The following is a 12273-nucleotide window of genomic DNA, read 5'->3' on the forward strand; positions in this document are numbered from 1 at the left end:
ACCAAAGATAATTGGAAATCACTTCTTATGAACTGAGTAAATTAAATTTAGGACCCGCAATCTCTGAGATCACTGTCAAATAGTTAGTATCCTATCCTAGAGCTGCAGAACTCTAGATGCTACATAATGATCCTCTAACATAGGCATAACATGAAGACACTGTACATTATATCACAACAGCTCAATCGAAACAGGAAACGGTATATATTACCCCACTAGTGATTATAAAAAGAAAATGTGTTACCTTCATATAGCTTGGTTAATAGGCTATATGTTAAATAAAGGTTAACAAGCGCAGTAAGCTGAGGCCACACTCATTCTTGAGTAGCAAGAGAAGCTAGACCTGCAGACATACAGTAGCTGTGACTTGTTTTATGGAATATATTTTATTAATTTCAAAGATGCACCAACTCATTTTTCATAGCTGTGCATGCTGGCTGTTTTTTCACTTTAGCTGTACTTTTGTACTAAATCGAGGAATACCAATTTGGGTTTATTCATTCAAATGGAATCTCATTTGTTCTGGGTTACAATTCTAAAACATCTTTTGGCTGAACATGGCATCTGCCTAGTTTCAGGATGACCTGTCTGCTACAGCTTGAGACTGCGACATGACCATTTCAGAGGGTTTTTCTATAAGCTATTTTAAAATGTGTGCAAAATTGTAAGTGCTTCTGAAGCTCCTTTGAACGAACACTTAAGCTCTTGTCTCCTGAGTTTTAACACAGTGCTCTTTTGTGGGTTTTCTATAGATTTATATGATCATGACGTATCTGACTGTGACGCAGGGTGAAGCTGGAAAAAACATCCTGCATGCTCTGCAAACATTCCCTGGGCAAATAAAAACCTGCATCGTGGGAGGGGAAGTACATTGTGTTTGCACAGCTGTAACCTGATTCTGCATAAATCAACTCAATATCTGTGACAAATGTTCAAATATTTGATTAATATATGCTGAATTGTAAAACTGCTGCTGTTGAGGTTAAGCAGCCCATGGGAGCAGTGGAGCAGTAGGCCTGGTAGAGGGAAAACCCTGTCTGCACGCAGGGAGCACGAAGATAGGCGGAGGCTTGCAAGTGCGTCACATAAAGGGTGTTTCCTGCAGACAGGGCGTCCATAATCAATGACCAAACTCAGCAGCCAATCACAGCGCGCATGCTAATGAGGAGGCTTTAAACCCTCGGATGAATCGCTTCTTTGCAGACTGACCGGATTGTAGCGGCGCGCACCGGAGGAAGCGTCTGAACCAACTGTCACCATCACAAGTCCTGACTCTACTAACTTTTTCCTTCTCCTCACTTTGACATCTCTTATCGGACCTGACATCTAGGGGAATAACTAACTCTTGCTGAAGAGAGAAGAAACAGAGCTCAACTGAGAGGAAGCGCTGATACACAATCTTCTTATTTCTTTTACTTGGGGAAGGGGGGCTGAAAGTTAACTTCGACATGTCTACCGGTGAAGCCTCGGATCAGAGTCGGAGGTTCTGCGTGTTGTCTTGGGATCAGGTGCAGCGCTTGGACTCGATCCTTGGGGAGGCTGTCCCCATCCACGGCCGAGGAAACTTCCCCACTCTCTCTGTGCAGCCGCGCCAGATTGTACAGGTAGCCTAACTGCACATCCTTAATTTATTTATTAATGGTAAATTCAAGTTTTAGTAAGGGGATCATTATGACCATAATATATATGTATATATATATATCCTTAAAGATGACATGACCACGATGAAAGTTAACATTCAGAGAAACTAAGTTTAACCTGCGGATCAATTATTCACTCTTGCATATTCCCTCACTTTGATACAATCTGAGGATTGAAACACTAAAATCAAACTGCATTTTAACTGTATCTCACTGTAACTGAACTCCCCTGGAGAGCTCTCCTGGACTTCTGGTGGTCTCCAGATTCCAATGTCAGAGCCTCTGATCACCCCAGGATACAATCTGTGCACGTTATGTGGTTTCTATAATGTTCAGTGGTATAGCTGTGACTCTTCATTCTGTTTTCTTATTTTTTCATATTTTATTTTTTTAAAAAGTTTCATTTTTTTGCCAGTGTAGGGCCTGCTTTCTTCCTGAACAATGTGAATACCAGTAGCAAAACTGTTTCTCTTAAGTGTGTCTATTGGTGACACTGAATTTAAGTATTTATTCATTTAAGTAGAGCATGAAGTTTGTCATGAAGTTGAAGTGCTTTTAAATCAGATTCAACAGAGCATCCATAAGTGTCTCATTTACACAACAGCCTGAATGAAACTTTGTATGGACACTGATTGAAAAGTTTGGGAAAGACTCATGTCAGTCTCCACATTTTCAACTTGTTGTTCACTATAGCTAGATTACATTACACCTTTTTGTTTTCTGGTGTCTTTCGATAGTCCAAGGTAAACATGGTGATAAAACCATCAAAAAGAACACAAATATAATTATGTTAGTCAGGTAAATTGGGTAATGTTTTGTGTAATCCCATTTTATTTCCACATTGACATATTCAGGATGAGCTCAACCACCCCGTGAAGCCTGAAGCCTCATGCTTGTGGTTGTGGAAAGATGAATGCTCCATTGAGTGTGCAGGAAGCTTAAATGCAGGTTTGAGTCCCAAATGTGGGGACTTGGTTTCCCCTGGATTTGTGGAAACCCTGCATAATTTTATCCGACTAGAATGTGCCGTGCTTGGCTGAACACTGATCAGCAGTTAATCTCCTGTCATGACAATGGAGAGTGACGCTGTCTCGCTTATGAAGCAGCCAGTATTCCTCTGGTCTGCATCATCACAGAGCGTGAACCTTTGTCCTGCTGCATCGTCATGGGTCGTTATACAGCTGCAACTTAAGATCTGAGATAACAAATCCATCTTAGTTGTGCACTACAGCTCACAACTCATTGCATGGCATATTTTCAATCCTTCTCTTTCATTTCTTTGAAGAGGAAGAACGCCAAGGAGTTGTAATCTTGGTAAAACTGGTTAATCTCGCAAAGGCATACCAGTGTTTGAGGGGCTTAAACCACCCACCTGTATTCAAGTATGAATGACTGTATACCTGTAGTCAGAGGTAAGAGGGGCACAGGTGTAAAGTGTAGGTGTGAAACTGATTTTTGCTGAAAGAAAGTGCAGTATTACTCCATCTGATTGAATTTTGATCCCAATCAGTGCTCTTTTAAATGCTGAGTAAAGCCATTACTGCCACAGTATCAAGATGTAGATCCTCCCTGCTCCTGTGCTACTTGCTTTCAAATGTTTATTTCCCTGTAGCTTGACTCAGTGTGTATAAATAGTGCCGGCCGGTTATCTGATCACCATGGGAGAGAGAGTTGCCAGAGTCTAATCTGACAGGTCAGTGCCCCTAGGGAGATTTCAGGTTGTATGCAAATGTGTCACAACTTTAATTTGCTCTGCAGGTTTTACTGTTTGAACTGTACACGATTTCTATTTGCAAAATTGAAGTACTGGCAAAGTCCAAGATGAGCTGACATAACAGGTTTTTGTTACAGTCTGCTTCACGTATCAGCCACAGCAACAAATTGGCTGCTGTGTAAACATTGAATTAACCTGACCAACTTCTCAAATAGCTTGCCAGATACAACAAGTGAGCCACACCTATTTGTTGTTTCTAGGGAGCACTTTGATTTTTTTCAAGGAGAGTACATTTCATGGCACACGAGGAGTGTCTTTTCCCCTCGGGCAATAACATTTAAATCTGTATGTTTGATGTCTTCATCCACCAATCAGGCATGCTTCCTCCTAAATGTTTGCTCGCAGTAATTGGCATACCCTGTCTAGATGGAGATCTTATTCTCCTGTCTGCTCTGAAATCCTCCAAGTCACTGGGACAGAAGGAGGGAAACACAACTGACCCTTACTGACCTGAGGTTGAAAGGCTCAGGTATAATGAGGATTTTTCTTTGGAAAGGGCAGTCTTACACACTGGTGTTCTCTCCATTTAGGCTGTAATTCCAGATGAAAGGTCTTGTCCCTCAAATGATGAAACCCAGAGATGGAGACAGACCTGGAGGATCACAGGCTCCCCAGCTCTGCTGCTCTTTGTTTAGAGTCTTTAGGTTTTATTCAGACTGAAGCTGATGATGATGAAATGGACTTTTGTGAGCAGCAGTATTGATCCTGCCTCCACAAACTATTGATTTCCATTCAGTCCATGTGGTTTACCTTGCATCTTTTTAGAGACGTATCCTTTGTAAATTCTAGAGCTTTCTTTTAGGAAGACACCCTGTCGAACATTTGTAGATCATTAATAAAATGCTGCGTCTCTGTGTTGTCCTTTTACAGGTGGTGCGGGCAAGACTGGAGGAGAGGGGTGTGTGTGTAAAGGACGTGAGGCTGAATGGCTCGGCTGCAAGCCACGTGCTCCATCAGGACACAGGGCTGGGCTATAAGGACCTGGATCTGATCTTTGGCGTGTCACTAAAAGATGATCAGGCCTTCCGCCTGGTGAAAGATGTCGTGCTGGACTGCCTGTTTGACTTCCTGCCAGCCGGGGTCTCGAAAGAGAGAATCACCGCTCTGACCCTGAAAGAGGCCTATGTACAGAAACTGGTCAAAGTCTGTAATGACACGGACCGCTGGAGCCTCATTTCGCTGTCCAACAACACTGGCAAGAATGTGGAGTTAAAATTTGTGGACTCTTTACGGCGGCAGTTTGAATTCAGCGTGGACTCCTTCCAGATCTGCCTCGATTCCCTGCTCTTGTTTGATCGCTGCTCGGAGACGCCTATGTCCGAGAGCTTTCATCCCACTGTGATCGGGGAGAGCGTGTACGGAGACTTCATGGAGGCTATGGAGCACCTGTGTCAGAGGACCATAGCCACACGCAGCCCCGAGGAGATCAGAGGGGGTGGCTTATTGAAGTACTGCCACCTGCTGGTGCGGGGGTTCAGAGCCTCCTCAGAGGCGGACATGAAGCAGATGCAGCGCTACATGTGCTCTCGCTTCTTCATTGACTTCTCTGACATCGGAGAGCAGCAGAGGAAGCTGGAGGCCTACCTTCAGAACCACTTTGCAGGGATGGAGCACAAACGCTACGAGTGCCTGATGACTCTGCACCACGTAGTGAACGAGAGCACCGTGTGTCTGATGGGTCATGAGCGCCGGCAGACACTCAGCCTCATCTCCATGCTGGCGCTAAGGGTTCTGGCTGAGCAGAACGCCATCCCTACGGTTACGAATGTCACATGTTACTACCAGCCAGCTCCTTATGTGCAGGACATCAACTTCAGTAATTATTATATCGCACATGTGCAGCCGCCGCAGATCTCACCGTGCAGTAATTCATATCAGACTTGGCTGCCCTGTAGCTGAACTGACTACGAGTGGTGGATGTTCCTCCATGCTCTTTAACTGTATGGACTGAAACGGACTCAAAATCCAGAAAAAAAAGAATAAAAGGAACCCATGTTTGCCAAATGTGACTTGACTTAAACAATCCTGTACTGCTGTACTGATTGAGCCGACACATATTTTTCTCACTTTTGTCTTGCAAAACATCTGTAAGATTGCTGGTCATGTCTGAGATGTAGCGATAATATCTTGTTTAAGTATTGAAAAAACGTCTTTATGAAGCTTTATATATGTCAAAAATACATTTTTGAGGAAAAAAAAATCTTTGAAGTTGGTGTTATTTTCATACTCTGGCTATATTTTTTTAAAATTACATACTGGACCAAAGATGTATTTGTTGTTCAGAAAGGGAATGTTGTTATGATTCCAAGTGCCTAAAATGAACCATGAAATGTTCTGAAAACATCTGTAAAATGAGGGGCGGGGCACTCAGTGTTTTCTAGATGACTCCGTCTCTCTTTCACAGAACAGAGGCATTCATTTTTGTGAGATTAAAAAAGGCAAAACTGCACTTTTGTACCGTGGTTATTTCATTTTAATCTTCGTTTAATTGTTTTTTGACATTTTAACCTTTGGTTTCTTGAGGGCTGCAGTGAATTTAAACAGGTCTTTATCAAAAATATGCTCCTGCCCAGTTCTATATCCTCACATGACCACCATAAACGGCACTGGATAGACAGGAGGATGATTGTTCTATCGTGATAATCTGATGACAACAAGACCGCTCATTTCCAGTAACCGACCTGATGAAATGCATATACTGTCGTCTGGAGTGAGTCGTGTTTGTTAAACCGGGTCCGAGGATCCATTACAATCTGAGGACATGAACCATAAGGAGGCTTTTCTCAAGCACAATGGCTTCTCTCTCCTCACTGATACTAAAGCTTTTTCACAAAGGCCGGCCTGTTCTCCCCCAATGTTACCACTGGAAACCCAGTACTGCTTGCTTGACTGATACCATATCGGTGTCATTTAGTCTGAGTCAAAATCGAAAATCTTTACTACTGAGCTCTTAAAGTTCTTCAAAGAACACAGCTCATAAAGATCATTAGCAGTCCTTGGCTATTCAGGAGCTGTACTTGCCACATGTGGGCCAATATTTACATTAACTGGGCAAGGTGAGAGCAAAAAGGGTTCATTTTGCCATATTTGAATCACACACATTCAATCCTTCTCCACATAAAGATCCAACTAGACTTTTAATTAAGCCATTAGAAGAGGGTGTTAAACCAGGTATTATTAAATGCTATATATTCACAGCCTTGTCTTTGCATTAATCTGTCTAATTTAGGCTCACTAGTGAGAGTCAAAGAGTCATTCTACTGAAGACAGAGTACTGGAGCCAATTAAGGCTGTTTCCGAAACGGCCTGCTACATACTACTTACTAATGTAGTAGGCAGTAGGTATTGCCTACTACATACTGCGTTTGAATTTAGTATGTAGTATGACTGTTCTGTCCGATCTGTCATGCAGCATGCTGGGCCAGACTTCGCTGGATTTCCGGTTTTGGAAAGCGGAAGTAAACAACGGCGAAGCCGATAAATAAAATGCTTATTTAGCATCCATTTATGATTTAAAAAGTTAGGAAGTGGTTTATATGTAATTTGATAACTTTCACAGCACCAAAAAACGGATTTCCTCCCGTCAAAAAATGAGGAAAAAGAAAAAGCAGAACGAGCGCTGTGCATTATGGGAAACAGTACGCGAGGCAGACTGGTCCGATGCATACTGTGAAATTTTCCTGAATCAGTAGACATCCGGGGAGTTTTGGCATACTGCACATTTTGCTCTTGTTCACATACTACTTACTACATACTGAATTTTGGACATATCAGTACGTACTGCTAGTATAGTAGGCGATTTCGGAAACAGCCATAAAGTCAGTCAATGTTCAATTCGACATGGCCAGATGCACCTCCCAATCTAATGCCACTGCCACTGTATGTGACACCAGGATACCTCCAAGTTACCATAAAGACCAGTGCAGCAAGTAATGGAATGATGGACTAATAGTTAACTCTGTAGTAATATGATTTAAAATGACTTTATTGGGAATATACATTATATTGGATCATCATCATCATATAAATGGATCATACTTCAATATGTTAGCTAACAACAATAGACCCTGATCAGTTTAGTTGTGCTATATTGGTTCAAAAACTCCCAATCCAGGATTATGGGGCAGTCCACCAATTTAACATATAAGATAGATAGATAGATAAATAGATAGATAGATAGACAGACAGACAGACAGACAGACAGACAGACAGACAGACAGACAGACAGACAGATGGATCGATTTGTGTCGAACGAGAAAATGTTGCTAACTATTCCACCTGCTAAAAAAACTGTGAAATGTCACACTAAACCACACAACACTACACTAAACACTTAATTGCATTGGATTTCACCACCACCATTCAATAGTGTCATTGCATGACTCTTGTGAGTCACCTACTTCAATATTTGTACGTATAATACTAAGGTAAGGCAAGGCAAGTTTATTTGTGTAGCACATTTCATACACGAAGGCAACTCAATGTGCTTTACATTAAAACATTAAAAACATTGGAAACATTCAGACACTGAACACTACACAGTGCTTTCACATCAGTTACTGTAGCAGATGCATAATGAGTTTACAAAATTCAGCATTATCAGTGTTTTTTTAAGTTTTATTTTGGGGTATTTTTTTGCCTTTCTTGATAGGACACCTGAAGAGAGACAGGAAATTTGGGGAGTAGGGAGTGGGGGAAGACATGCAGCAAATGGTGGAGACTGGGAGTCAAACCAGCGGCCATTGTGATGAGGGCTGGACTCTCTATGGGGCTTGTACTTAAACTGCTGGGCCAATGGCGCCCCAAAAATTCATCATTCTTAGTGTTTTTTAAGCCCCCGGGCAGTCTTTACAAGAGATCATGAAGCTTTCTCGAGTTGATGACTATTACGAATGGAGAATGGATCAGTTGGACTATTGGTGCCATTAACAAACCACTGCAAACTATAACACACTACATGATGTCACATGTATGTTCAAAGTCATGACCTCCGCATGCTGCTCAGTGTTTTATCACCCACATTGGGAGTATATTTCCTAATATAATTTTCTATTTACCTGACTCCACCAGGCTATAGTTTATGGAAACTTGAAGTGCCAGACTTATTCTATTACCTGTTGCTCATTGTCTTGTTTGGCAGTTTCCCCTGAACCTTGTTATCCTCTCTGCTCTGATGACAAACTGCATGTTGCATCAACAAAGGATACAAATATTAGGGTAAAAGTGAAATGTTATGAGCTGTGAGGTTATTTTGAATGCAATTATGAAGGAAACATACTGGAAAGGATTTCTTGCTGGTTCAAGTCCAGTGAAACATTCTGGTAATCTGTCACAATCTATGGCTTTGCTCGTTTTGGCACAATTCACTGTGGGTAACACGTTCCTTGTACTATGTGTGCTTTAAAAGCAGCTGTGTGACTTCAGCAGACTGCATAGTGACCCACAGTGTGTGTTCGTGTGCCTCCCAAGCGGCAACCCCCGGTCTCAAACTATGAAGCCCATATGGAAGTGTTATAAACTGCAATACATCGAGAATCCGCTTGAGGCTGGCTGCAGAAACACTGGAAACCACATAGACACCAATTCAAAAAAGACGATCTTTGCAGCATTAATAAACATGTTTACAGCCTGGTTCAAAAAACAGTTTGGCCCTACGTAGCTAATCTCTCTATCGGCACACACTGTACAGGGGGTGAATTTTTTTCTAACGCGACGGTTCAGAAGATATTAAGATAACAAGTTTTTGCCCAAATAAGGACATGACTGACTTGACTCCCAGTCGGGAACACATAGCTGTTGGCTAGGAGGCTCACACTCCGGCCCTTTATGTCACACTATGCCTGGTTGAGTTCTGTATTTCCAATATGGCTGCCACTATCGATTGGCTTCAAAACAGTGCCAATCATGGGTACTACGTCCATATTTTATACAGTCTATGGTGCCTCCTCACAATATGTGCACTCATAGGTTGAGATGAAACATAATATATTTACTGCCATAAGGTCAGTATTTAATCTTGCATCTCAAACAGGTTATATTTCTACTCTTAAAAAATGTTTGCCGTTGTTGGTGATTGTTGGAAAAACAAGTAAAAGCAGGTGAACCGATCCAGTTGATTAAAACAGGTTTAATAAACAACCAGGTCTAGACGACTGAGGCTGAAAATGTATCCAAAGTATAATGTGTGTGCGTGCGTGCGTGCGTGTGTGTGTGCGTGTGTGTGTGTGTGTGTGTGTGTTCTGTGTCTGAGGTTCTGAACACGTCTGTGTGAAAAGAGGGTGATGACAGGACAGGGATGCAGTAATGACAGAGATTTCACAATTTCATGCCACAACACAAATCAAACTCACCCTGGCCTGGTATCTGTGCTATTACCTCTCCTGAAAAAGGGTTTATTCACCCAAGGGAGCAGTTATACTGTCCCGCTCGCCCATTATCCTGGGGAGTTTCTCGCCTCATGCCTATGTTTGGTGCATACTTTCTCCCTGCCTGGTGTTGTCTCGTACATTTCAAGAACAAACTTTTAAGGCTCTGTATGGATCATGCAGCACTGAGTCAGGACACTGAGATGTTTTAAATTAAGCTGTACTAGGGGAGCACATGACTTTGTGGTTCTGACATCATCCTGAGGGTGCAAAGGGGAAACACATGTTTTAGCTGAACTGGATGATTCGTGCAGGCTGACAGTGCAGCTTCAGCTGGAGGAGATAAGCGGGACATTGTCTGTGTGTTGCTGGAGAACATACATGAGAAATGTGCATAAGTTCATCAAAAGTTCTTCCAGACTTCAAACAACTGTGGCTTAGATATTTAACTCTCACACTATAAAGCATGAATTCACTCTTTATGGACACAACATTAAGCCTGCTGTTAGACAGCATGGTGCCACAACACTATGTTGATGTAGGCGAGTAAACACCTCATATCTCAAAAAGTTTTGGTAATATTCCACAAGTTTTGAAATGGTGATGCTCATCAAATTTGGATTCATTTAATTTGATTCCCTTTGATTAATATATTGGGCACAAAAATGTGTCTGAACATGGAGATACAAGGTTTCCCCTGGATTGGTAATGAAACCATAAAAACATGGACAGGAACAAAGTAATAAATCTTTCTTGGCCTTGATGGGCTAAAGCTTTCTTCCACTGACTCAGAGGTCAGACAGAGAGTAGAGGATCTTTTGGTTTGATGGCTGGTTAAAAAAACACTATAGCCTTTACACATGTATACCCTGGGAATCAGACAAAACTGTGAGCTCATGTTTTTATTTTCTCTGGCAGATGTGGCTGGTCTGCTTCTCATTCAGACAGATTTCCCTGCAGCTCCATTTAGGTTGCACCAATCACAGCCGTTCGTCTGAAATCAGGCCGGTTTGAGACAAGATGGCTGCCATTTAACCATTTAAACCTGCTATTTAATCCGCATTGAACTTAACGGTTCGCATACAAATAGTGTTTACGTCAAAATCATTCCATGCAAAATGTCTCTGTGTGAAGCTGCACCATATAAACAGCATGTTGGAAGTAGATGCCCAGAGGCATACAGTTACATCTCATGTTTAGTGCTATGTTAGTCCAGAAAAACAGGTGTTAAAGTGTTTAGAAGGTATAGGTCAACTAAAATAATCATTTACTTTAAATCAATTTGAGCAAATACATTTGGTTATGATTAAGAGCTGAAGAGAGACCAAGAGCAGCTGTTTCCTGTGCTTAGCTTTGTCCTATTACTCTTAGAAAAACAAGAGAGGAAGATAAACATGCACACACAAAAAATCCTGACTAAAAAACATGTATTTGCTGTTTATTTAAAAAAAACATTGTCCAAGGGATAATGTGTAGTGAGTGGATGGTTGTGCAAATTACAATCCTGACAGGGTGAGCAAGACCTTGATGCAAATCTGCATAACCACCCACTCACTATACATTATCCTGCTTATTACCTAGTTGCCAACTAAGGACATAAACAAGTTTCCAAAATATGTTAATACAAAGAGGATTTTATTGATCAAAAACTATATACACTTGTATATGAACATATATATCTGTGGGACCTCTAATAATGTCACGCATTTATACAGACACTAACCCCCCCCCCCCACTCTAATGTTTATTTTTGTTGTTTTATACATTATCTTTCTAATTCATAATTGTGCAATAGTCAGGTACACAGGCATTTGTGTTTTCCTTATGTGTTATGTGTAATTAGGAAGAGCAAGGCTCAAGCAGGCAGCTTGGGGCAGCTTTGGGGTCTTTTGGGATGTTGAGGTGCACATGCGCAGTTTAGAGAGCTGACCGAAATGTTTATGCCATACACAGCCATGCTGCGCTGTTGTGCTTGTACTGTTGTAGATATCCTGGAAGTTGAGTTAACTATAAAACACATCCCATGCACGCCTGGAAAACCACTTTTTGTGTCCAAGTGTGTAACATATCCATATACATACACATCAATTCATATTTATTTATCTATACAGGCTAAAAAAGTAATCCCTCTTCTTCCACAGTCAGTAACCCTTTCATAGCTTCAGACTCTTATAACGCTCCTAACAGTACAAAACAATAATAACTGAACATTTCAATTCAGGGTTAAAGCTAGGGTTGGTAGTCTCGGAAAACTAGCATGAATTTGAATGTAGCTTTTCCTCAGGACTCCGTCTAACCCCTCCCCTCCTCCCTCAGAGCTCCTCCAAAACGACGCCCCCCCCGCTCACATGCACGAGCGCCGCTGATTCTCAACCATATGATCGTGACTGATTCAAAACCGGTCCTCACCAAAACATTATCATAGTGAAAGTTAAAAACACAAACAAACATGGCTGCTGTTAGTACTCACAACTATCATGCTAGCATTATCCAG

General features: G+C 41.6%; 1 protein-coding gene across 1 annotated transcript; it reads left to right on the forward strand.

Moving 5' to 3' along the window:
- Window positions 1–1155: 1155 nt before the first annotated feature.
- Window positions 1156–5863, forward strand: tent5ba (terminal nucleotidyltransferase 5ba). The gene is made up of 2 exons (XM_034696951.1): window positions 1156–1604; window positions 4285–5863. Exons 1-2 carry the CDS (start codon window positions 1449–1451, stop codon window positions 5311–5313), a joined length of 1185 nt encoding a protein of 394 aa, XP_034552842.1. The 5' UTR covers window positions 1156–1448; the 3' UTR covers window positions 5314–5863.
- Window positions 5864–12273: the final 6410 nt, after the last annotated feature.

Source organism: Notolabrus celidotus, chromosome 12 (genome assembly GCF_009762535.1).
Source record: "Notolabrus celidotus isolate fNotCel1 chromosome 12, fNotCel1.pri, whole genome shotgun sequence".
NCBI classification, from domain to species: Eukaryota; Metazoa; Chordata; class Actinopteri; order Labriformes; family Labridae; genus Notolabrus; species Notolabrus celidotus.

Coding starts and splice junctions, on each gene's coding strand:
- tent5ba (XM_034696951.1), top strand. CDS start 1,449: ATGTCTACCGGTGAAGCCTCGGATCAGAGTCGGAGGTTCTGCGTGTTG. Junction 1,605..4,284: donor AGCCGCGCCAGATTGTACAG/GTAGCCTAACTG, acceptor GTCCTTTTACAG/GTGGTGCGGGCAAGACTGGA.